At 38.6% G+C, this 27,507-nt stretch overlaps 1 protein-coding gene across 1 annotated transcript; it reads right to left on the bottom strand.

The window, feature by feature from the left end:
- Window positions 1-14,954: 14,954 nt before the first annotated feature.
- LOC129283337 (coagulation factor XIII A chain-like) lies at window positions 14,955-26,553 on the bottom strand. Its single transcript, XM_054919175.2, has 10 exons — window positions 26,448-26,553; window positions 23,758-24,168; window positions 23,244-23,394; window positions 21,681-22,574; window positions 21,162-21,234; window positions 20,149-20,345; window positions 19,509-19,733; window positions 18,047-18,201; window positions 17,258-17,451; window positions 14,955-16,848 (listed from the first exon to the last, which is right to left on the bottom strand). The coding sequence occupies exons 2-10, from the start codon at window positions 24,112-24,114 to the stop codon at window positions 16,698-16,700; spliced, it is 2,397 nt and encodes a 798-aa protein (XP_054775150.2). The 5' UTR covers window positions 24,115-24,168; window positions 26,448-26,553; the 3' UTR covers window positions 14,955-16,697.
- Window positions 26,554-27,507: the final 954 nt, after the last annotated feature.

The raw sequence follows: 27,507 nt of genomic DNA on the forward strand, positions 1-27,507 counted from the left end.
AAGAGGAAAATGAAAACTTGAAACATACTTGGAACTATCTTAAATGAGAATGCAGTCGCCATCCTTTTATTTTTCTCTCGTGATACGGTTAGGACCCTTCATTGGGCCGAAATAATCCGATGTGGTTATATTCATCATATTTGTATTAGTTGATTAAATTTAAGATACAAAAGAGAGGGGGAAGGGGGCGAATGTCTAAAGATCTGCTTTCATCTTGCAATACAAAAACGTAGCATTTAGTAAAAAAACATCGTGTATTTTGTAGCCAGAAGAGGAGAAATTAAATTGACTGTCGGCATTTCAAATCACGTAGCCTGACGATGGGGCCCGACCTATCTGAACATTGCTGAGGAGTGAGTGGTTGTAACAAAGAGCAATCACGTGACTCGTGTGGACCGAGTGGATGTATCTAGCGAAGTGAGTGATTGCTTTTAAGCGCAATCACGTGACTCGTATGGACCGAGTGGATGCATCTAGCGAAGTGAGTGATTGCTTTTAAGCGCAATCACGTGACTCGTATGGACCGAGTGGATGTATTTCAAGAGCAGCCACTTTGTCTCCACCTCACAGGGGTGCTATGTTCACACTCATGATTGGGAAGCGTTTGTTACCATATTCCTGTTTACTTCATATTTGTATTCTTAATTACTTTATGAAATTAAAGTACATAGTTACAAAGAAAGATTCTATTAAATTTATCTCATCTGTGTCATATTCTTTTAAAAAACTCAAGGAAATTTTATCCTTTAAATTAAAGAGGAAAATGAAAACTTGAAACATGCTTGGAACTTTCTTAAATAAGAATGCAGTCGCCATCCTTTTATTTTTCTCTCGTGATGCGGTTAGGACCCTTCATTAGGCCGAAATAACCCGATATGGTTATATTCATCATATTTGTATTGCTTGATTAAATCTAAGACACAAAAGAGAGGGGGAAGGGGGCGAATGTCTAAAGATCTGCTTTCAACTTGCAATACAAAACGTAGCATTTAGTCAAAAACCATCGTGTATTTTGTAACCAGAAGAGGAGAAATTAAATTGACTGTCGGCATTTCAAATCACGTAGCCTGACGATGGGGCCCTATCTGAACATTGCTGAGGAGTGAGTGGTTGTAACAAAGAGCAATCACGTGACTCGTATGGACCGAGTGGATGTATCTAGCAGAGTGAGTGATTGCTTTTAAGCGCAATCACGTGACTCGTATGGACCGAGTGGATGTATTTCAAGAGCAGCCACTTTGTCTCCACCTCACAGGGGTGCTATGTTCACACTCATGATTGGGAAGCGTTTGTTACCATATTCCTGTTTATTTCACATTTGTATTCTTGATTACTTTATGAAATTAAAGTACATAGTCAAAACGAAGATTCTATTAAATTTATCTCATCTGTGTCATATTCTTTTCAGAAACTCAAGGAAATTTTATCCTTCAAATTAAAGAGGAAAATGAAAACTTGGAACATGCTTGGAACTTTCTTAAATGAGAATGCAGTCGCCATCCTTTTATTTTTCTCTGGTGATACGGTTAGGACCCTTCATAAGGCCAAAATAATCCGATGTGGTTATATTCATCATATTTGTATTAGTTGATTAAATTTAAGACACAAAAGAGAGGGGGAAGGGGGCGAATGTCTAAAGATCTGCTTTCATCTTGCAATACAAAAACGTAGCATTTAGTCAAAAACCATCGTGTATTTTGTAGCCAGAAGAGGAGAAATTAAATTGACTGTCGGCATTTCAAATCACGTAGCCTGACGATGGGGCCCGACCTATCTGAACATTGCTGAGGAGTGAGTGGTTGTAACAAAGAGCAATCACGTGACTCGTGTGGACCGAGTGGATGTATCTAGCGAAGTGAGTGATTGCTTTTAAGCGCAATCACGTGACTCGTATGGACCGAGTGGATGCATCTAGCGAAGTGAGTGATTGCTTTTAAGCGCAATCACGTGACTCGTATGGACCGAGTGGATGTATTTCAAGAGCAGCCACTTTGTCTCCACCTCACAGGGGTGCTATGTTCACACTCATGATTGGGAAGCGTTTGTTACCATATTCCTGTTTACTTCATATTTGTATTCTTAATTACTTTATGAAATTAAAGTACATAGTTACAAAGAAAGATTCTATTAAATTTATCTCATCTGTGTCATATTCTTTTAAAAAACTCAAGGAAATTTTATCCTTTAAATTAAAGAGGAAAATGAAAACTTGAAACATGCTTGGAACTTTCTTAAATAAGAATGCAGTCGCCATCCTTTTATTTTTCTCTCGTGATGCGGTTAGGACCCTTCATTAGGCCGAAATAACCCGATATGGTTATATTCATCATATTTGTATTGCTTGATTAAATCTAAGACACAAAAGAGAGGGGGAAGGGGGCGAATGTCTAAAGATCTGCTTTCAACTTGCAATACAAAACGTAGCATTTAGTCAAAAACCATCGTGTATTTTGTAACCAGAAGAGGAGAAATTAAATTGACTGTCGGCATTTCAAATCACGTAGCCTGACGATGGGGCCCTATCTGAACATTGCTGAGGAGTGAGTGGTTGTAACAAAGAGCAATCACGTGACTCGTATGGACCGAGTGGATGTATCTAGCAGAGTGAGTGATTGCTTTTAAGCGCAATCACGTGACTCGTATGGACCGAGTGGATGTATTTCAAGAGCAGCCACTTTGTCTCCACCTCACAGGGGTGCTATGTTCACACTCATGATTGGGAAGCGTTTGTTACCATATTCCTGTTTATTTCACATTTGTATTCTTGATTACTTTATGAAATTAAAGTACATAGTCAAAACGAAGATTCTATTAAATTTATCTCATCTGTGTCATATTCTTTTCAGAAACTCAAGGAAATTTTATCCTTCAAATTAAAGAGGAAAATGAAAACTTGGAACATGCTTGGAACTTTCTTAAATGAGAATGCAGTCGCCATCCTTTTATTTTTCTCTGGTGATACGGTTAGGACCCTTCATAAGGCCAAAATAATCCGATGTGGTTATATTCATCATATTTGTATTAGTTGATTAAATTTAAGACACAAAAGAGAGGGGGAAGGGGGCGAATGTCTAAAGATCTGCTTTCATCTTGCAATACAAAAACGTAGCATTTAGTCAAAAACCATCGTGTATTTTGTAGCCAGAAGAGGAGAAATTAAATTGACTGTCGGCATTTCAAATCACGTAGCCTGACGATGGGGCCCGACCTATCTGAACATTGCTGAGGAGTGAGTGGTTGTAACAAAGAGCAATCACGTGACTCGTGTGGACCGAGTGGATGTATCTAGCGAAGTGAGTGATTGCTTTTAAGCGCAATCACGTGACTCGTATGGACCGAGTGGATGCATCTAGCGAAGTGAGTGATTGCTTTTAAGCGCAATCACGTGACTCGTATGGACCGAGTGGATGTATTTCAAGAGCAGCCACTTTGTCTCCACCTCACAGGGGTGCTATGTTCACACTCATGATTGGGAAGCGTTTGTTACCATGTTCCTGTTTACTTCATATTTGTATTCTTAATTACTTTATGAAATTAAAGTACATAGTTACAAAGAAAGATTCTATTAAATTTATTTCATCTGTGTCATATTCTTTTAAAAAACTCAAGGAAATTTTATCCTTTAAATTAAAGAGGAAAATGAAAACTTGAAACATGCTTGGAACTTTCTTTAATGAGAATGCAGTCGCCATCCTTTTATTTTTCTCTCGTGATACGGTTAGGACCCTTCATTAGGCCGAAATAACCCCATATGGTTATATTCATCATATTTGTATTACTTGATTAAATCCAAGACACAAAAGAGAGGGGAAGGGGGCGAATGTCTAAAGATCTGCTTTCAACTTGCAATACAAAAACATAGCATTTAGTCAAAACCATCGTGTATTTTGTAACCAGAAGAGGAGAAATTAAAATGACTGTCGGCATTTCAAATCACGTAGCCTGACGATGTGGCCCTATCTGAACATTGCTGAGGAGTGAGTGGTTGTAACAAAGAGCAATCACGTGACTCGTATGGAGCGAGTGAATGTATCTAGCAGAGTGAGTGATTGCTTTTAAGCGCAATCACGTGACTCGTATGGACCGAGTGGATGCATCTAGCGAAGTGAGTGATTGTTACAAAGAGCAGTCACGTGACTCGTATGGACCGAGTGGATGTATTTCAAGAGCAGCCACTTTGTCTCCACCTCACAGGGGTGCTATGTTCACACTCATGATTGGGAAGCGTTTGTTACCATATTCCTGTTTATTTCACATTTGTATTCTTAATTACTTTATGAAATTAAAGTACATAGTCAAAACGAAGATTCTATTAAATTTATCTCATCTGTGTCATATTCTTTTAAGAAACTCAAGGAAATTTTATCCTTCAAATTAAAGAGGTAAATGAAAACTTGAAACATGCTTGGAACTTTCTTAAATGAGAATGCAGTCGCCATCCTTTTATTTTTCTCTGGTGATACGGTTAGGACCCTTCATAAGGCCGAAATAATCCGATGTGGTTATATTCATTATATTTGTATTAGTTGATTAAATTTAAGACACAAAAGAGAGGGGGAAGGGGGCGAATGTCTAAAGATCTGCTTTCATCTTGCAATACAAAAACGTAGCATTTAGTCAAAAACCATCGTGTATTTTGTAGCCAGAAGAGGAGAAATTAAAGTGACTGTCGGCATTTCAAATCACGTAGCCAGACGATGGGGCCCGACCTATCTGAACATTGCTGAGGAGTGAGTGGTTGTAACAAAGAGCAATCACGTGACTCGTATGGACCGAGTGGATGTATCTAGCGGAGTGAGTGATTGCTTTTAAGCGCAATCACGTGACTCGTATGGACCGAGTGGATGCATCTAGCGAAGTGAGTGATTGCTTTTAAGCGCAATCACGTGACTCGTATGGACCGAGTGGATGTATTTCAAGAGCAGCCACTTTGTCTCCACCTCACAGGGGTGCTATGTTCACATTCATGATTGGGAAGCGTTTGTTACCATATTTCTGTTTACTTTACATTTGTATTCTTAATTACTTTATGAAATTAAAGTACATAGTTACAAAGAAAGATTCTATTAAATTTATCTCATCTGTGTCATATTCTTTTAAAAAAGTCAAGGAAATTTTATCCTTCAAATTAAAGAGGAAAATGAAAACTTGAAACATACTTGGAACTATCTTAAATGAGAATGCAGTCGCCATCCTTTTATTTTTCTCTCGTGATACGGTTAGGACCCTTCATTGGGCCGAAATAATCCGATGTGGTTATATTCATCATATTTGTATTAGTTGATTAAATTTAAGATACAAAAGAGAGGGGGAAGGGGGCGAATGTCTAAAGATCTGCTTTCATCTTGCAATACAAAAACGTAGCATTTAGTAAAAAAACATCGTGTATTTTGTAGCCAGAAGAGGAGAAATTAAATTGACTGTCGGCATTTCAAATCACGTAGCCTGACGATGGGGCCCGACCTATCTGAACATTGCTGAGGAGTGAGTGGTTGTAACAAAGAGCAATCACGTGACTCGTGTGGACCGAGTGGATGTATCTAGCGAAGTGAGTGATTGCTTTTAAGCGCAATCACGTGACTCGTATGGACCGAGTGGATGCATCTAGCGAAGTGAGTGATTGCTTTTAAGCGCAATCACGTGACTCGTATGGACCGAGTGGATGTATTTCAAGAGCAGCCACTTTGTCTCCACCTCACAGGGGTGCTATGTTCACACTCATGATTGGGAAGCGTTTGTTACCATATTCCTGTTTACTTCATATTTGTATTCTTAATTACTTTATGAAATTAAAGTACATAGTTACAAAGAAAGATTCTATTAAATTTATCTCATCTGTGTCATATTCTTTTAAAAAACTCAAGGAAATTTTATCCTTTAAATTAAAGAGGAAAATGAAAACTTGAAACATGCTTGGAACTTTCTTAAATAAGAATGCAGTCGCCATCCTTTTATTTTTCTCTCGTGATGCGGTTAGGACCCTTCATTAGGCCGAAATAACCCGATATGGTTATATTCATCATATTTGTATTGCTTGATTAAATCTAAGACACAAAAGAGAGGGGGAAGGGGGCGAATGTCTAAAGATCTGCTTTCAACTTGCAATACAAAACGTAGCATTTAGTCAAAAACCATCGTGTATTTTGTAACCAGAAGAGGAGAAATTAAATTGACTGTCGGCATTTCAAATCACGTAGCCTGACGATGGGGCCCTATCTGAACATTGCTGAGGAGTGAGTGGTTGTAACAAAGAGCAATCACGTGACTCGTATGGACCGAGTGGATGTATCTAGCAGAGTGAGTGATTGCTTTTAAGCGCAATCACGTGACTCGTATGGACCGAGTGGATGTATTTCAAGAGCAGCCACTTTGTCTCCACCTCACAGGGGTGCTATGTTCACACTCATGATTGGGAAGCGTTTGTTACCATATTCCTGTTTATTTCACATTTGTATTCTTGATTACTTTATGAAATTAAAGTACATAGTCAAAACGAAGATTCTATTAAATTTATCTCATCTGTGTCATATTCTTTTCAGAAACTCAAGGAAATTTTATCCTTCAAATTAAAGAGGAAAATGAAAACTTGGAACATGCTTGGAACTTTCTTAAATGAGAATGCAGTCGCCATCCTTTTATTTTTCTCTGGTGATACGGTTAGGACCCTTCATAAGGCCAAAATAATCCGATGTGGTTATATTCATCATATTTGTATTAGTTGATTAAATTTAAGACACAAAAGAGAGGGGGAAGGGGGCGAATGTCTAAAGATCTGCTTTCATCTTGCAATACAAAAACGTAGCATTTAGTCAAAAACCATCGTGTATTTTGTAGCCAGAAGAGGAGAAATTAAATTGACTGTCGGCATTTCAAATCACGTAGCCTGACGATGGGGCCCGACCTATCTGAACATTGCTGAGGAGTGAGTGGTTGTAACAAAGAGCAATCACGTGACTCGTGTGGACCGAGTGGATGTATCTAGCGAAGTGAGTGATTGCTTTTAAGCGCAATCACGTGACTCGTATGGACCGAGTGGATGCATCTAGCGAAGTGAGTGATTGCTTTTAAGCGCAATCACGTGACTCGTATGGACCGAGTGGATGTATTTCAAGAGCAGCCACTTTGTCTCCACCTCACAGGGGTGCTATGTTCACACTCATGATTGGGAAGCGTTTGTTACCATGTTCCTGTTTACTTCATATTTGTATTCTTAATTACTTTATGAAATTAAAGTACATAGTTACAAAGAAAGATTCTATTAAATTTATTTCATCTGTGTCATATTCTTTTAAAAAACTCAAGGAAATTTTATCCTTTAAATTAAAGAGGAAAATGAAAACTTGAAACATGCTTGGAACTTTCTTTAATGAGAATGCAGTCGCCATCCTTTTATTTTTCTCTCGTGATACGGTTAGGACCCTTCATTAGGCCGAAATAACCCCATATGGTTATATTCATCATATTTGTATTACTTGATTAAATCCAAGACACAAAAGAGAGGGGAAGGGGGCGAATGTCTAAAGATCTGCTTTCAACTTGCAATACAAAAACATAGCATTTAGTCAAAACCATCGTGTATTTTGTAACCAGAAGAGGAGAAATTAAAATGACTGTCGGCATTTCAAATCACGTAGCCTGACGATGTGGCCCTATCTGAACATTGCTGAGGAGTGAGTGGTTGTAACAAAGAGCAATCACGTGACTCGTATGGAGCGAGTGAATGTATCTAGCAGAGTGAGTGATTGCTTTTAAGCGCAATCACGTGACTCGTATGGACCGAGTGGATGCATCTAGCGAAGTGAGTGATTGTTACAAAGAGCAGTCACGTGACTCGTATGGACCGAGTGGATGTATTTCAAGAGCAGCCACTTTGTCTCCACCTCACAGGGGTGCTATGTTCACACTCATGATTGGGAAGCGTTTGTTACCATATTCCTGTTTATTTCACATTTGTATTCTTAATTACTTTATGAAATTAAAGTACATAGTCAAAACGAAGATTCTATTAAATTTATCTCATCTGTGTCATATTCTTTTAAGAAACTCAAGGAAATTTTATCCTTCAAATTAAAGAGGTAAATGAAAACTTGAAACATGCTTGGAACTTTCTTAAATGAGAATGCAGTCGCCATCCTTTTATTTTTCTCTGGTGATACGGTTAGGACCCTTCATAAGGCCGAAATAATCCGATGTGGTTATATTCATTATATTTGTATTAGTTGATTAAATTTAAGACACAAAAGAGAGGGGGAAGGGGGCGAATGTCTAAAGATCTGCTTTCATCTTGCAATACAAAAACGTAGCATTTAGTCAAAAACCATCGTGTATTTTGTAGCCAGAAGAGGAGAAATTAAAGTGACTGTCGGCATTTCAAATCACGTAGCCAGACGATGGGGCCCGACCTATCTGAACATTGCTGAGGAGTGAGTGGTTGTAACAAAGAGCAATCACGTGACTCGTATGGACCGAGTGGATGTATCTAGCGGAGTGAGTGATTGCTTTTAAGCGCAATCACGTGACTCGTATGGACCGAGTGGATGCATCTAGCGAAGTGAGTGATTGCTTTTAAGCGCAATCACGTGACTCGTATGGACCGAGTGGATGTATTTCAAGAGCAGCCACTTTGTCTCCACCTCACAGGGGTGCTATGTTCACATTCATGATTGGGAAGCGTTTGTTACCATATTTCTGTTTACTTTACATTTGTATTCTTAATTACTTTATGAAATTAAAGTACATAGTTACAAAGAAAGATTCTATTAAATTTATCTCATCTGTGTCATATTCTTTTAAAAAAGTCAAGGAAATTTTATCCTTCAAATTAAAGAGGAAAATGAAAACTTGAAACATACTTGGAACTATCTTAAATGAGAATGCAGTCGCCATCCTTTTATTTTTCTCTCGTGATACGGTTAGGACCCTTCATTGGGCCGAAATAATCCGATGTGGTTATATTCATCATATTTGTATTAGTTGATTAAATTTAAGATACAAAAGAGAGGGGGAAGGGGGCGAATGTCTAAAGATCTGCTTTCATCTTGCAATACAAAAACGTAGCATTTAGTAAAAAAACATCGTGTATTTTGTAGCCAGAAGAGGAGAAATTAAATTGACTGTCGGCATTTCAAATCACGTAGCCTGACGATGGGGCCCGACCTATCTGAACATTGCTGAGGAGTGAGTGGTTGTAACAAAGAGCAATCACGTGACTCGTGTGGACCGAGTGGATGTATCTAGCGAAGTGAGTGATTGCTTTTAAGCGCAATCACGTGACTCGTATGGACCGAGTGGATGCATCTAGCGAAGTGAGTGATTGCTTTTAAGCGCAATCACGTGACTCGTATGGACCGAGTGGATGTATTTCAAGAGCAGCCACTTTGTCTCCACCTCACAGGGGTGCTATGTTCACACTCATGATTGGGAAGCGTTTGTTACCATATTCCTGTTTACTTCATATTTGTATTCTTAATTACTTTATGAAATTAAAGTACATAGTTACAAAGAAAGATTCTATTAAATTTATCTCATCTGTGTCATATTCTTTTAAAAAACTCAAGGAAATTTTATCCTTTAAATTAAAGAGGAAAATGAAAACTTGAAACATGCTTGGAACTTTCTTAAATAAGAATGCAGTCGCCATCCTTTTATTTTTCTCTCGTGATGCGGTTAGGACCCTTCATTAGGCCGAAATAACCCGATATGGTTATATTCATCATATTTGTATTGCTTGATTAAATCTAAGACACAAAAGAGAGGGGGAAGGGGGCGAATGTCTAAAGATCTGCTTTCAACTTGCAATACAAAACGTAGCATTTAGTCAAAAACCATCGTGTATTTTGTAACCAGAAGAGGAGAAATTAAATTGACTGTCGGCATTTCAAATCACGTAGCCTGACGATGGGGCCCTATCTGAACATTGCTGAGGAGTGAGTGGTTGTAACAAAGAGCAATCACGTGACTCGTATGGACCGAGTGGATGTATCTAGCAGAGTGAGTGATTGCTTTTAAGCGCAATCACGTGACTCGTATGGACCGAGTGGATGTATTTCAAGAGCAGCCACTTTGTCTCCACCTCACAGGGGTGCTATGTTCACACTCATGATTGGGAAGCGTTTGTTACCATATTCCTGTTTATTTCACATTTGTATTCTTGATTACTTTATGAAATTAAAGTACATAGTCAAAACGAAGATTCTATTAAATTTATCTCATCTGTGTCATATTCTTTTCAGAAACTCAAGGAAATTTTATCCTTCAAATTAAAGAGGAAAATGAAAACTTGGAACATGATTGGAACTTTCTTAAATGAGAATGCAGTCGCCATCCTTTTATTTTTCTCTGGTGATACGGTTAGGACCCTTCATAAGGCCAAAATAATCCGATGTGGTTATATTCATCATATTTGTATTAGTTGATTAAATTTAAGACACAAAAGAGAGGGGGAAGGGGGCGAATGTCTAAAGATCTGCTTTCATCTTGCAATACAAAAACGTAGCATTTAGTAAAAAACCATCGTGTATTTTGTAGCCAGAAGAGGAGAAATTAAATTGACTGTCGGCATTTCAAATCACGTAGCCTGACGATGGGGCCCGACCTATCTGAACATTGCTGAGGAGTGAGTGGTTGTAACAAAGAGCAATCACGTGACTCGTGTGGACCGAGTGGATGTATCTAGCGAAGTGAGTGATTGCTTTTAAGCGCAATCACGTGACTCGTATGGACCGAGTGGATGCATCTAGCGAAGTGAGTGATTGCTTTTAAGCGCAATCACGTGACTCGTATGGACCGAGTGGATGTATTTCAAGAGCAGCCACTTTGTCTCCACCTCACAGGGGTGCTATGTTCACACTCATGATTGGGAAGCGTTTGTTACCATGTTCCTGTTTACTTCATATTTGTATTCTTAATTACTTTATGAAATTAAAGTACATAGTTACAAAGAAAGATTCTATTAAATTTATTTCATCTGTGTCATATTCTTTTAAAAAACTCAAGGAAATTTTATCCTTTAAATTAAAGAGGAAAATGAAAACTTGAAACATGCTTGGAACTTTCTTTAATGAGAATGCAGTCGCCATCCTTTTATTTTTCTCTCGTGATACGGTTAGGACCCTTCATTAGGCCGAAATAACCCCATATGGTTATATTCATCATATTTGTATTACTTGATTAAATCCAAGACACAAAAGAGAGGGGAAGGGGGCGAATGTCTAAAGATCTGCTTTCAACTTGCAATACAAAAACATAGCATTTAGTCAAAACCATCGTGTATTTTGTAACCAGAAGAGGAGAAATTAAAATGACTGTCGGCATTTCAAATCACGTAGCCTGACGATGTGGCCCTATCTGAACATTGCTGAGGAGTGAGTGGTTGTAACAAAGAGCAATCACGTGACTCGTATGGAGCGAGTGAATGTATCTAGCAGAGTGAGTGATTGCTTTTAAGAGCAGTCACGTGACTCGTATGGACCGAGTGGATGTATTTCAAGAGTAGCCACTTTGTCTCCACCTCACAGGGGTGCTATGTTCACACTCATGATTGGGAAGCGTTTGTTACCATATTCCTGTTTATTTCACATTTGTATTCTTAATTACTTTATGAAATTAAAGTACATAGTCAAAACGAAGATTCTATTAAATTTATCACATCTGTGTCATATTCTTTTAAGAAACTCAAGGAAATTTTATCCTTCAAATTAAAGAGGTAAATGAAAACTTGAAACATGCTTGGAACTTTCTTAAATGAGAATGCAGTCGCCATCCTTTTATTTTTCTCTGGTGATACGGTTAGGACCCTTCATAAGGCCGAAATAATCCGATGTGGTTATATTCATTATATTTGTATTAGTTGATTAAATTTAAGACACAAAAGAGAGGGGGAAGGGGGCGAATGTCTAAAGATCTGCTTTCATCTTGCAATACAAAAACGTAGCATTTAGTCAAAAACCATCGTGTATTTTGTAGCCAGAAGAGGAGAAATTAAAGTGACTGTCGGCATTTCAAATCACGTAGCCAGACGATGGGGCCCGACCTATCTGAACATTGCTGAGGAGTGAGTGGTTGTAACAAAGAGCAATCACGTGACTCGTATGGACCGAGTGGATGTATCTAGCGGAGTGAGTGATTGCTTTTAAGCGCAATCACGTGACTCGTATGGACCGAGTGGATGCATCTAGCGAAGTGAGTGATTGCTTTTAAGCGCAATCACGTGACTCGTATGGACCGAGTGGATGTATTTCAAGAGCAGCCACTTTGTCTCCACCTCACAGGGGTGCTATGTTCACATTCATGATTGGGAAGCGTTTGTTACCATATTTCTGTTTACTTTACATTTGTATTCTTAATTACTTTATGAAATTAAAGTACATAGTTACAAAGAAAGATTCTATTAAATTTATCTCATCTGTGTCATATTCTTTTAAAAAAGTCAAGGAAATTTTATCCTTCAAATTAAAGAGGAAAATGAAAACTTGAAACATACTTGGAACTATCTTAAATGAGAATGCAGTCGCCATCCTTTTATTTTTCTCTCGTGATACGGTTAGGACCCTTCATTGGGCCGAAATAATCCGATGTGGTTATATTCATCATATTTGTATTAGTTGATTAAATTTAAGATACAAAAGAGAGGGGGAAGGGGGCGAATGTCTAAAGATCTGCTTTCATCTTGCAATACAAAAACGTAGCATTTAGTAAAAAACCATCGTGTATTTTGTAACCAGAAGAGGAGAAATTAAATTGACTGTCGGCATTTCAAATCACGTAGCCAGACGATTGGGCCCTTTCTGAACATTGCTGAGGAGTGAGTCGTTGTAACAAGAGCAATCACGTGACTTGTATGGACCGAGTGGATGTATCTAGCTGAGTGAGTGATTGCTTTTAAGCGCAATCACGTGACTCGTATGGACCGAGTGGATGTATTTCAAGAGCAGCCACTTTGTCTCCACCTCACAGGGGTGCTATGTTCACACTCATGATTGGGAAGCGTTTGTTACCATATTCCTGTTTACTTCACATTTGTATTCTTAATTACTTTATGAAAATAAAATACATAGTCAAAACGAAGATTTTATGAAATTTATCTCATCATTTAAGAGACTCAATTAAATTGTTCACACTCATGATAGGCATACGTTTTCTTACCATATTCCTCTCTACTTCACACTTGTATTTATAATTACTTTATGAAGATAAACGTATACAAATAACGTAGTGCCTATATATCATGGGGTAATTTTAGTGTTATTTTGATGTAAACTTTGCTCTGAATGTTCATTCTTTTATGATAATGACAGTAATTTTATAGATCTTGTGGCACATATTTCAAAGGAATAATGAATAACAGGCCGAAACACAGCTTATTTGTGAATTCGGAATAAACAATGCCCGCTTCTCAACCCGCGATCACTTGTTTCGAAAGTGGGTCTGAGTGATTAGACTATTACAACGGGACTGAAATACCCATCGCAGTTGGACGCCATGGAAGATTCTGACCTACATAAAAGGGATATTGTCCGATCTACAGGCACAGTGTTATAAAACAACCACTTTTCGCATCCACTGGAGAGTGCTCGTACATTCACCCGAGTGGATGTACTTCCGCTGCAGTGAGGGGGTCTCCAATACGATTCTAGCTCTCTGATTGGATAAAACTGTACCATCACTCACTCTGCCGAGTGAGTGATGGTAAGATACGTACAAATCATTCACTCACTCGAGTGAGTGAATGAATGAATGTTTATGGCATGAAGGGCACGTCATACTACTATAACTCTCACGTTGCACTACAATTCATTACGGGAGAATTCCTCTAGTCTCCTTCCTTTGAAATGCTCACTTCAGTGAAAAGACTATTGATATCAACCCACACATTACCACGCTCCACAAAGCACATATCACTCTCTTCACGCTCTAGTAGTTTCACACAATAGAACACAAGTTTTTTTCCAATTATATTATTGAGAACCACAATTATTGTGAACCGGGATATTACTTCGCGGATAAAAATACACTTTAAAATACGGTACAATAATACAAATGTTTGTAATATTACAAGAAATTCCCACCCAATTTTGGGAAGTTGTCTTTGTCTGAGTAAAATAGGAGTAAACTGGGTACTTCCCCTACTCTCCTGAAAACGATTTTTTTTTTCAGTTTGCGTCTTTCGTGTATCCTGTCTTCTCTTTTTTTCCTCTTCTTTCCTTTCTTCCTTCCACCTCCTTCCTTCCTTCTTTCCTTCCTTTCTTCCTTACTTTCTTTCTTTTTTCTTTCTTTCCATTCTTCCTTGTTTCTTTCTTTCTTCCTTCCCTCCTTTCTTCTTTCTTTCCTTCCTTCCTTCCCTCCTTCGTTCGTTCGTTCGTTCCTTCCTTTCTTCCTTTATTTCTTCCTTTCTTTCTTCTTGTTCTTTCTTAGTTCCTTTTTTTTTCTTTCTTCCTTTCTTTCTTTCTTTCCTTCCTTTTTTCTTTCTTTCTTCCTTTTCGTTCGTTTTTCCTTTCTTTCTTCCTTACTATCTCTTTTCTTTCTGTCTGTCTTTCTTTCTTTCTGTCTTTCTCTCTTTCTCTCTTTCTTTCTTTCTTTCTTTCTTTATTTCTTTATTTCTTTATTTATTTCTTCTGTCTTTATCTATCTCTCTATCGATGTTCTAAAATTACTTTAATTTGCATTTGTCTTTGTTCTATTCAGACAATCTCTCGCTTCAGTTATTTGCTGATTGGGAAGGTTTTCTTCTCGCTATTGCAACAAAAAAGTCACTTCGAAACCACGTTCTATTATTATCACTTATTTGGGGGAATTCCCCTTTCTTTTATCTGTATTTATATTATCCAGTCCCCTTTGTACTTGACTTCTACTCCCAACCCCTCCCCTCTCTCCGTTTCTCTTCCCCTCTCTCTTTCCCTCTTTCTCTCCCCTCACTCTCTTATTACTCACATATTATATTTTTTCTATCTTTCTTCCCCTCTCTATTTTTTTCATTTCGGTAGATCTAATCGGTAGATATAATCCTGTATAATCTTTTGCGCCTTTTTAACTATTTCTATGACTTCACTCAATTCGTAATTCTTATACATCTAATTTGGTGGTTTGATTTTTTTTCATTATTACCAAAGTTTTTAATTTATTACCTGGTTTATATCGCAGAATCGCATATACACCAAATAAAAAGGTGCTTTAAAAATAAACTTCTAAATCAATTACTCTGCATAATCAATCGGTTTAAACTTTATTTCTTTCAATGATATGATTGATAATTCATACTGTATCTTTGATTATTTTTTTTTTCTCTTAGGATGCAATGGTGTATTGAACTTCAAGTAAACTGCGGGGCTGCGACCCCCCCCCCCCCCTAAAAAAAATCTACTTTTTAATTTAAATAAAATAGTAATGTCTGATTTGGAAAAGATACGTAAGCCCATGTGCATCCTCAATGAATAATGAACAAAATGAAAATCCGTATTTTTGTTCGAAATAGATATCAGAAATGAAATATTCCGATTTGCCCAATTGATCGTGGGCATCCTCAATGACGAGTTCATTTGAATAAAATGTAAGTGAAAAATCAACCCAGCATACTAATGAAATATTAGAATATCATCACCATCGTTTGATAATTATTTCTAAAAAAAGAAGCTTGAAATATTGCGAAATTTGTGCAATGGGCATGATGGGTTGATGGTATTATTTATTCATCCAGTATGTTTTTTCCCCATCTTTTTAGCGGAATGATTGGCATAATTCATATTTTTTGGTGTAATGTAGCGATATTTCGTATAAAACCATCAAAACAAGTAATAAAACAAATTGTACACATAAGAGAGGTGCCGGGCTTATGACATCATCGAATCGCCCGTTTGTAGACAGTCCAAGCAAGGTATTCTCTAATTTCGGAAAATAATTCAAAACTTACAAATTCCTCCACTTTGCTCTTTTATTCGTGGTCCTGGGAAGCGGTGTGTTTTGACGTGAAAAACTTTTTTTTTTTTAATCGTCAAATTTCGCTGGACTAAGAAATCTTCACCGTGTAACAATAGCTCCATGGTGTAACGAAAACTTTTTTTTTTGCTTTCAAATTTACATCAGCACCCCACCAAAAAAAATCCATTCTCAGGGCCCTGCTCTTATTCAATTATTGTCGATAAACTGAATCTAATGATTTTTGTAACGTTTTTTGTGATAAGGCTCGAAGGCTATAATCACTGTAATCATTATAATTAACAGAAATGGTAGAAAGGGAAAAGGGGATAAAAGGGTAGAAATGGTAAAGATGGGTATAAAAGAGACATCTGGGCCCCTACAATACCCCCATCACTCAAATGAGGTCGTCTTAGACCCCCTCTCATCAAGTAACAGGGCCCTGTCAACGAATGCTGAAGAAAAATTGACAAAAAAAAACACCAAAAAAACGTTTCACTACAAATTGAAGGTCGTTTTGGTCCCTAAAAAATTGACTGGTCAAAAACAGGGTCATTTTTCATACATTTCTCCTATTTGACACGCCCACCAGAATTCTAGGGGCTGCTGCCTTTGGAAAATAACACACGCAGCACCCCTAGGAAAATCTTGGGGTGCTTCAGCACCCCCAGCACCCCCGCTTTCCAGGGCCATGTCAACTAGTATAGTTTACAGAAGTTTGATATCGTACAAAATATAAATGGACACTAATTTGACACATTGAATCATGTAGCAGGTCCATGGTTGAGTTAGCATTCAAGGGCTCTGACACGTATTAGCACGTGACCAGTGACGTCACGAAGTTGATCAGATTCGAATCCCACCAAGATGGGTTTGAGTCCTGTGTTCCTCGCCCTGAAAGTGATATCACGAGTGATCGATTCTTTGGCACGGATATTGCTGGAAAGGAAGAGAGAGAGAGAAGAACTGTTAGTTTGCTATCATTTCTGTATGTCAAAATATAAGATAATGCAATACGTAAGAAATACAAAAAAAAAACGATGTGAAGTATAATGATAATGATGAGATAGAGAATAAACATCATCGAATCACTTTTTTTTTTATATATTACTCACGAATATACGTTATGCTCTATTATCATGAAAAATGGACCATATATATTTTTTTGGGGGGTGGTAAATTTTCGATCATTCTCTTTCTCCACGATTTCTCCCTCTGCTTCCCTCTAATTGACAAAGGTCCCCCCCCCCTTCACCCCCCCCCCCTCTCTCTCTCTCTCTCTCCATGTTATCTTTCTCTCTATATCATTTTTTCTCTTTCCGCAGCCACTATATTCTGCAATACTTACTCTTGTTTAACCGAAAAAGGCTTGACCATCTTTGATCCTTCAATAACAAACAAGCAGTTAGTCAATCCTCTGTCCAATGGATTGGTCAACTGAACGGTCAATTTGACCTCTGACCCCGTGACCTCTGAATTGACCGTGAGGTCAGGCATCTTCACCCTGATGTCCTCTCGTTTTGAGATAGTTTTGTCCGTTTCCTATGAAAGATATTTCAGTCGACAATTATTTTCTAACCTCTTTTTTTTTATATTCATTTCTGGGGTATTCAACTGATGAAAAATGCAAGTATATATATGTTCAACCATTTCCGCTTACTACCAGAAATTGGGGAAGGACACGTGCATCAAGCCCATCCCCGTTCCCGCACATAAACCATTGCCTAAAACATTACTGATACTTCAATTCAAAACTTTTTTGTTTGATGGTGATTATGATGATATCTTAGAGTAATTATGTTTCTTCCATTAGCATGATAAGACTATTGATGCCATCCTTTTCACTCAGTGGAATGAACACTGCAGCGTGAGCCTAAGCTAATAACAAGTGGTCCATAGATAGAGCCCTGTGGTACGTCTTCCAGATAGTGACATTTAAGGTTGATCCCATGATGTACACAATGTTTATTTCTGACTAGTATTTCTGATCTGTATTCACCAAAAAATGAGGACTCGCGACAGGGGTACATAATGACGATTTCCTGATCATGCCAATAACCTCCTTGATCGTACTTTGTCCATTGGAACAAAGATGGCGCTTTGCCGTACTCGAAGTGGGGCACTCACTTTACCTTACCTTCACTGTAAGGAGCGCAAAGATGGTGAGAAGGCCCTGTTCTTCTAATTTATCAATGTAGTCATCAACCAGGACTGATAAGCTCTGCTGGACGTGGTCACGTGGCCCTAGCTCCAGTTCCAACTTCTTCCTCTTGATCTGGTGACCTATCACACCTTTGAAAGAAAAGGTAAGAAATTGAATAGAATCTGAAATATCACGACCATTCCAAAGTCAAAATCATCATTTACAGATGGTGGACAAAATGAAGATGTAACAACAACATGATCAACATGGTGCCTGATTAGTTTGCTGTGCAAACCCTTCACTCGAGTTAAGGGTCTGAATGTGCAGCCTACTCATGCCTTATGTACTGAAGCCCCTCTCACAAGTTTTGTATGTGCTAGTCTTTGCGTGGAGACACACTTGCTGATCAAAGTTTTAATCAGGGTCAGTGCCTGCAGACTAGTACGTGCTCTGCATCATATTTTTTAAATGGGTAAAACAATGATGAATCCTACAATGTAAGAATCCTACAATATTATATTCTCCTTGAAGACTTTCGAACTTTTCATTTCTTACGTCATATTGTTGGAAAAAATATAATCAAATATTATCACTTATAAATAATTTCTGCATGATATTTGATTTTTCCCAGGTAATCACTATGCACTAGTATATTTCCCAGAACGTTCATAACTGGGAGGAAAGTCGAGTTCAAAGGTGGTTTGAAGAGAGTACATCCATCGATAACTATTAACACTATGCGATTCGTTGCGATCCGAATTTCAAATTAATAGTAATAACATTTGGACATTTCAACCAATAAAATCTTAGCGATTAGAGTTCAGAATAGTGGTAAAACTACTAAAATCGATTTTTCAGTCTAGTTCTAGCCTTCCTGTAGGAATAAAAGCACATTCAAATCCAAATCTTAATGACGTCATCATCGGCTGCAACTTGAAGCCGATTTGGACCATACCCCGACCACATGGCTTGCTGCAAAGCAATATTACGATTGTATTATTTCTAACATTGTGCCGAACTTAAAATGAAAGAATCGTACTTCTTGGATAATTCAGATTTGAATCAAATGCGATTAATTTAAAATTCGCGTCGCATCGGATCGCAAAGTGTGCGCTGGGCTTCACCCTTCGCCTAAGGTGAGTTTTCAGAACCACTACGGATGGCAAAAGAACGACCAAAGAGACATCCAGATTTTTTCCACAGTCAAACCATTGAAACCGACTCCGCTAATTTAAAACGGCAATTCTGATTGGTTCCTAATCAGTCTACTGAGCAAAATGCGCGTGCAACGATGATCTTGATAGGCCAATTCATTTAACAATTCATCGCTAACATTTGTGTCACTGGACCAAAGGCCCGGCAGAAGCTACTACGTTATTTCCGCCATATGATCAATCAGTTTTGGGGTCGGTTTCTCTTGTGTAGCTGTATGAAGAGATATCATTTGTTTATTCACCTGTGTACATTGTGCTGTGAAGAGTAATGATCACTGTGACCTTCCTACTTTCATCGCTGAGGTTAGCGATTTGAGCCTTGAGCTCGAAGGAGTCGCCGATCGTGATGTCGTTGAGCTCGTCCAGATAGATGACGATGTCGTGGTCAGGAGGTTCCTGGTAGTAGAAACCTCGTTGCATTCCTTTGGCCAGGGCCTTCGCGATTATCTCTTTCTCTCCATCAGACCCTTAAAAAAAACAAAGAATATCATCATACTTACATATGAATATAAATTCAGGAGGCAAAATCCAGAAAATCTCATAGATCGAAAAATCAATCAGGATGTCAGCCTTCTACATCTTGATCGCAGGCTAATCCAACTATCGGTCAGTAAGAAAGCAGAAGAGGATTGTGATGTCATGCCCGAGTATAGAAGTCGCGTAGCGTGTCAGGTGGGTCCGATAGGCGTGCTTTATAATGCAGGGTCCGAAGGTATCCATGCAACCTTCTAAGTTCTTGAAGCATCTTTTTTCCGAAATAGGACGGCGGAATGCAAAGAAACCTCCGGGCCCATTTTTTTAAAGAAATTTAATCAATGTATAGGCCTACACTTACCCAGTCCTCAAGATCGCTATTATCTTATCACATCCTACAACACTAACCTGCCACATGCTTATATTCCATTGTGACGTCATGTATCTCATTAGAGCCAACTGCTTTGGTGCATTGCATCTTCCCGACGGCGTTCTTCTCGAGGTCAACGAGCTCGTAGCCCGCTGATTCTGGGTTGTTGCGGTGGTGTTTGTCTGGGACGACCATCCACGTGACGCGGTCGGCGTTGATTTCCGCAAAAATGAACCTAAGTTGAACGAAAATATCGTTTTAAACATTACGTTATTTCATTTGCTCCTATAATGTAGTGACCTTTGACCCACCTTGGACTGTTGGCCATCGGTCATGATATTACACTGTTATGGATGCGCAGCATGTCAGGAACAAACGACCAAAACTAAAGGAAGAACTTGAAAAGAACTATAGTACAACGTGCCGAATTAGTACATCTAGTGGTGTGTGTGGATGAGGGTGTGTGTGTGTGTATTTGAGTTTTGTCAGACATCTATCAATCAGATATGATTATTTACGTCTGGCACCGACCTTTAACGTCACCATCCGAAAGACGTGACCAGTGCTCGAACCTCGAACCTCTATCAATCTGTAACTTCCCCACATAGCTTGGATTACAGGCGCACGCCACAACGCCCAGTGGGTCTGCTTGTTTTCTTTTTTTTTTAGGTGTGGATGTGTTTCTGTTTGGTAGTTTCTTCTTTAAGACTGAAATGCACAGGTTAACAATGGTAACACATGTTACTAATTTTAACTAAAGGCATGTCTTTAATTACCTCATAATGTCGCAGTCATTATATCTAAAAAAAGTAACTGCAGACTGACCGTAGATATTTCGTTTTCTCGAATACCGTCACATCAGCCGTTATGAATCGATTTGATGTAACTGGCTATGATATGATTTTAAGGGGAAAAAAGGTTAACTGAAGTGTATGGAATTCATCTGACACAATTATTAATATTAAGGATGGTATTAGATGACAAACTCAATGTCAAAGTCAATGTGAAATAATTACAAAACTGTTTATTCTAAAGTTTGGAAAGTCCCTACCTAGTTTCATATCCTTGATTTACCAAACCTCGCTTGATCGCTTCAACCGGTGCAGGGCCGCATTGGTAGATACCTAGTAGAGCCAAGTAAAAAAAAGATTTGCATTAGTTATCTTAAATCGGAAATGAGAAGCTTGAAGTTCAAGAGTCTCTAGTATATTCAAAACGGGTGAACCCATTTTCAGGGGGGTATCTATTGTTTCACTCCACCCCCCCCCCCCTCCCCCCTTGAATAGTAGGCCTATGACCTCACAGATTTCCGCCAGTGTTCCTCAGGGACATGGACATTTTTTTTTTTTCAATGGGCAGTAACCATAGTAAGTTTACACTTCTTCGTTGCCAATTACAATTAGCTTTTAATACTCATTACAGTCTATGTATGATTTACATTGAATAGCAGTACGAAAATGGCTTGGGGTCTTAGATAAAGCAACGCTTATCGTCATAGGCACGTGTTTGGTCAAATCATGTCTTCACAGTTACGACGGAACCTATTGTTGATGGGAATATTGCCAGATACCTTCACTTGTTTCCTGAGGAGTGACATCAACAGCTTGCCATCCGTCAAGACTAGGGTCTAGATCATGCCTTGTCATCCACGCCTCGTTCCACGCATGAAAGATCCAGACAGAGTCCCCACCACGAATGTCTACCCCGTCATGACTGACAAACTTATCAATGACCATCGAGTCATCCGAGTCGTGCGCTGAGAAGAAGTTCGTAACGCACCTTGTGGGAATCCCGATACAGCGAAAGACGGTGGTGAATAATCCTGCAAAAACCCAGCACTGTCCGTACTTGACTGGCTTCTTGTGCTTCCGGTATTCCTCCAGGATCTTGACGCTGCCTTGCCACTGGGTTGGTGGCGAGCCGCCTTTGTAGAGTCCATCCCATTTCCCGGATAGGACACCACCCGGGAGACGACCTGCAGCATTGAGGATAGCTGGAAGAATACGTGTAACTTTGACAGGGTTCCCGCGATCTTCTACCCTGACAAAGTCGTGCAGGATCTCAAGAACAGTATCCACCACGTCTTTGTCGAATTGTCCAAAGTTCCACATCTTCGCATGGGGGTTCCTGTAATTACCCCTCCAGATTAGGCCAAAGTCTTCTAATACGTATTCCTGTCTGTCTTTTTCATCACTCATGTACACAGAGTCCCTTTCACACCAGGGATTGAATAGTATATAAATGGTCTCAGTCTGCTTAAACTCCCGTTGGAGACCGGTTCGTTTGTTCTTTACAACAATGGTCACTCCGTAAGGGCCAACGATACATCCCGAAGACGCATTTACAGTCGCAGTGACAAACCCATCCTCAGAAGACTCTTGCTTTATGGTCCATCCGTTGTTCTCACCCGAACCGTCAAATGATAACAAAATGAGCGTGCCATTGGCTTGTCTTGGATGCTTTGCTGTAATGAGCAAAAAAAAAGAAGGGTTTTAACAGAAGGTTATGTGTTTGACCGACCATTATCATGTCATGCTTTCAATTGATGTTTTAATTGATTGTGTTGCAGTTGACGTATCTGCGCGTTGCAGTAAGTAGGGAACATGATGAATCTTGTAGCATCACTACATGTAGGGATGATATTACCATGATTAATTGACCACTAGTGTGACTAAGAGATCATAGATCTAGAGAAAGCAGAAGAAAGACGAATATATGTCTTCGCCAATTGACATGGTTCCCGTCACACGGAGGTCTTTAATGGATTGCAAAATGAAAACACAATTTTTATTGGTTCCTGGGCAATATTTTGAACAAAATGCGCATACATCGACGATCATGATTGGTCATTTCAATCTACCGATTGATTATAAGCATTCGTTGTACGTGAACCCGGTGGTTAATCACCAATGGTGTGCCAAAGAAGAAAGGTTACTAGTTTACTACATGATAGGCGTGACAACTGATTTTAAAGAGATCAGTGGGAGTGACTGAAAATAATTCTGAAACCTCTGATTTCAAATTGCTGGAAAACCGACGATATTATGAAGGGTATATATAGTAGATTTGAATGAAGCAATAATGAATACTTGTAAAACTGGAATGGAGACAAAAAACTTTAAAAATAGCTCACATTTTGCCGCAAATCGTAAGTACAGGTTCTCTTTCTGTGGATTATGTTTTCTGTTCAAGTTGACAGTAAGTTTGAAGTTTTGGCCTCGGCGGATCACCAGATTTTCATTTTCATATTCATCCGTCCGGTGTTCCTTTTGGTTTTCGTTCAGCTGCAACGAAATATATTGGCGTGTAATAAAACACAATGAAAATAATTATCGGTGTTAAGTCTCGTAACATCCCAAGAATGTAAACGTCTGTATCGTCAGAGTCCCTCAGATCTCTTTATGTTTGGAGCTCATTATGACAAAATCATTTAAGTATAAATGCATTATCATTAATGTTCTAAAGGATAATGGTCACACGATTTAGTGATCATATTATTATAAGACTACATATTAAAAGGGCTAAGGATGTAGGGTCTGTTTTTGGTTAGGTAGTTACGTCCTAAGATGGCGCCCCTTCAAAATGTGTCCGTGTATGGCATCGATGGCTTTAAGAATGAGATATTGGAATATTCCATAATATCTTACGTGCGTGTCAAAGCCAGTGATTTGAAGAGATTGTAGCTTCGGTATGGAGACATGAAGAGTACTTGCATGAAGTGATTTATTGGACGGTTTCAAATCGATACCGTTCTCCCCATCGATGACGGACCGAGCGTCGAGACAGTCGTCGAACACCGTCTCCAGGTCGTCGTCGCTGTACGGTTCGCTAGCGGGCTGGTTGTTGAAGTACGTCTCGGTCCATTCACAGTTTGGACGTAGACCCGTCTGGTCTTCCGTCACCGTGATCGTAACCGAGGTCTGCATGGTACCCCGTTTTCCTCTTCGACTGTCTGTGCTCCGGACACTCGACGCCGACCTCGGCAAGCTCGTGCCCGAACCCATTGTGAGATGAACGTGATAGATGGTGTTTAGAGGCAAATTCGTATTGATTCGTCACTTCAATAGATGGAAAAGGAAAACATGCAAGTGTTATGTTGGTATTTTAAAATCCTAATTCAGCCTATATAATCATTATCATCACCATCATCACTATCATCATCGTCATCATCACCATCATCATCATCGCCATACTCATCATCAGCATCATTTTCGCCCCCATACTATATAAATTTGAATACGTTCATTTGTTTGTGTGTTACTTATTATTGAGTATTATAGTGGCGGTTTTTTTAACATAGGAGATAATAGACGTGATGGAGAGTTAAACAATTCAGCACCCTCTTTTGTTATTTTCTTTCTAATTGTTTCTTCGTCCACGTTTTCCTTGTTTCACTACTTGATACGTTAAACATTAACAAAAATAAATAGATTTAATGAATCAACATAACAATCGCAACAACGCAATATCGCAATTGATCATGATGGCAATGGCCACATCTTTCTCATCATGAACATGATCAAACATTATTCAGCAGCGAAATTATCATATGTAAAAACGTCGAGAATCTAAAGACTGTATAACATGGGGGAAACTTACAACACATTGGTGTTGCAAGTAATGAATTATCAGTAATACGACACTGGCGTACAGATGAGGGGGGGGGGGGGGCTTGGGGCCCAAATTTTTCGCGACCAAGAAAATAAAAGAGAACATTTCTCGTTCGTTTCGCTCGCTCGCAACTTTTTATTAAATGTTATGCCATACGCAATATCGAGCCCCTCAGTATTGTTGGCTCATTACACCACTGTAAAGCGGTATCATTATACATTTCTCGTTTACAACAATATCACTAGGTATAGTTTTTTATTTCATTTTTTACATCACCTCCATCGTTCATTCAACGTGTATTGCCGAAGCAATTAGAGTTTGGTGTCTTCGAATGATTCCACATCGTTAGTTGTATACGTATCACGTTGTGAAAGTGCATGATTCATTTGCATACTAATTTGAGACGAGTTCTAGAAGGCTTGGTATGAATAGAGATTGTGTGTTGTTATTGGAAACCGAATATACACCGATTGTAAAGTGATTGGTTTATTTAACATCGATTAAAACAGGCAAATAAGCAATTCATTTAAAGCCAACAAATTTATTAGTTTTCAATTGTTATCACTTTATGTTTACTTACCGCTTAAGAGAGGATTTCAGTGAGCAATGTCACCATCGTTACATAAATATGTGCACACAACGTTAACCCCCACCACCAAAAAAAGGAATAAATCAACATTATGAAAAAATACCTGCGAATGAATAAATAAATCAATCAATCAATCAATAAGTAAATGAAATAAATAATATGATGAATATAGAATTAAAATGAAGTAAAAGACAATAATACAAATAGATAAATGAACAAATAGATTTAGATATTAAATAAAATAAATAGATAAATAAATCAATTAATTGATTGATACGCAAATATGTAAATATAAAATATCCCCATCTCTCTCCTCCCTCTCTCTCTCCCCCTTCCTCACTTCCCCTTCCTCCCTCTCTCCCCTTCCTCACTCCCCTCTCTCTCTCTTTCTCTCTTACATTACCTCCTGATCCCCTCCTCCTTCTCTGTTTCCCTACCCTTGCCGTTTCTATAATTATAAAAATAAAAAGTGCTCCTCTCTATATTATATACTAGCTACACCGCCAACCCCTACGTGCAATAACTTTCACGCCGAATAACACTATATGGTGGTGATTAAGGTATATATTGATGATGAAGATGATAATGATGATGATAATGATGATGATGATGATGATAATGATGATAATGATGATGATGATGATGATAATGATGATGATGATGATGATGATGATGATGATGATGATGATGATGATGATAATGATGATGATGATGATGATGATGATGATGATGATGATGATAACAATGATCCAAAAATATCCTGATAGTAATTGTAATATGTCACCATTGTATTTATCGTTTTCAGCGTCATCATTGATCACCACCACAACCACCACACCATCATCACCATCATCATTGGTCATCACTTTCTCACCACCACCACAACCACACCACACCATCGTCATCATCATCATTGTTGTCATCACCTCATCAACAGCGTAATCATGATCACCATCATAATCGTGGTCGTCATCATCAATATCATCACATCATCATCATCGCCATCTTCAGCATCATCATCACCACCATGTGTGGTTGCGCCCATAAGAATATATAAAGTAAAAAGTAGCAAAATATTGCCTCTAGGAATAAAAAAGGTGATTTCCTTCAAAGAGAAAACAGGAAAATCATACTTACATTGGTTTTTATATTCCGAAATCGATTTAATTATGATATTAAATAATGATTTTTTCAAACCAACGCTAGCCAGCGAATATTACATCGAAGCATGCAAGAGTGTGGCATTGTTATTATTTTTCCCATAATCATAACGCCAGTTCAGGCATCAGGCGTGCAAAAGTAAATTACTAGTATGCCCCCAACGGTCAGGAAATGACAATCACTATGGAGATTGGTGAGTCAATCCGGAGAGAGGTTGTGTGTGTGAGAGAGAGAGAGGGGGGGGGGTGAAGAAATGGAAAGAGAAAGAAGGGGGGAAAGGCGGGAAGAGAGAGAGGAGAGGAGAGAGAGAAGAAGAAGAAGAAGAAGAGGAGGAAGAAAGGAAGACAGAAAGGAAGAAAGGAAGGAAGGAAGGAAGGAAGGAAGAAAGAAAGAAAGAAAGAAAGAAAGAAAGAAAGAAAGAAAGAAAGAAAGAAAGAAAGAAAGAAAGAAAGAAAGAAAGAAAGAAAGAAAGAAAGAAAGAAAGAAAGAAAGAAAGAAAGAAAGAAAGAAAGAAAGAAAGAAAGAAAGAAAGAAAGAAAGAAAGAAAGAAAGAAAGAAAGAAAGAAAGAAAGAAAGAAAGAAAGAGATGATGTAGCGAGGAGGTGAAAAGAATGGAGCAGAAAGATAAGGAAGAGAGACTGTGTTAACAAAAAAAACGCATGTGGATAATAAGGGATCAAGAGCAAAGGGAAAACAAATAGAAACGATATACATCACAGTGACAGCATCAATTACATTATTGTATTCATCTCGTCAAATTTCATCATACTTAATGAGATTGGTTATGATTTAAAGAAAAGAGCAGACGAGATGCAACCGATTGTCGTTTAGTGGTTGTCATGGCAACATAGGACGCGATTAATTCATGGTCGTGACTCTATTTGCGAAACATGCTCTTCCTCGACTAGGGAATGAATAGTGTAGTCCTTAACCATGAAGGTCGCACGGGCCTATTAACATCGGGAAGGCAACAGATTCATTCGAGCCAATCCATTCTCAATTTTTTTATTTTGATATGGCTGATTGACAAAGTGTA

The sequence above is a fragment of the Lytechinus pictus genome, chromosome 19 (assembly GCF_037042905.1).
Source record: "Lytechinus pictus isolate F3 Inbred chromosome 19, Lp3.0, whole genome shotgun sequence".
NCBI lineage: Eukaryota > Metazoa > Echinodermata > Echinoidea > Temnopleuroida > Toxopneustidae > Lytechinus > Lytechinus pictus.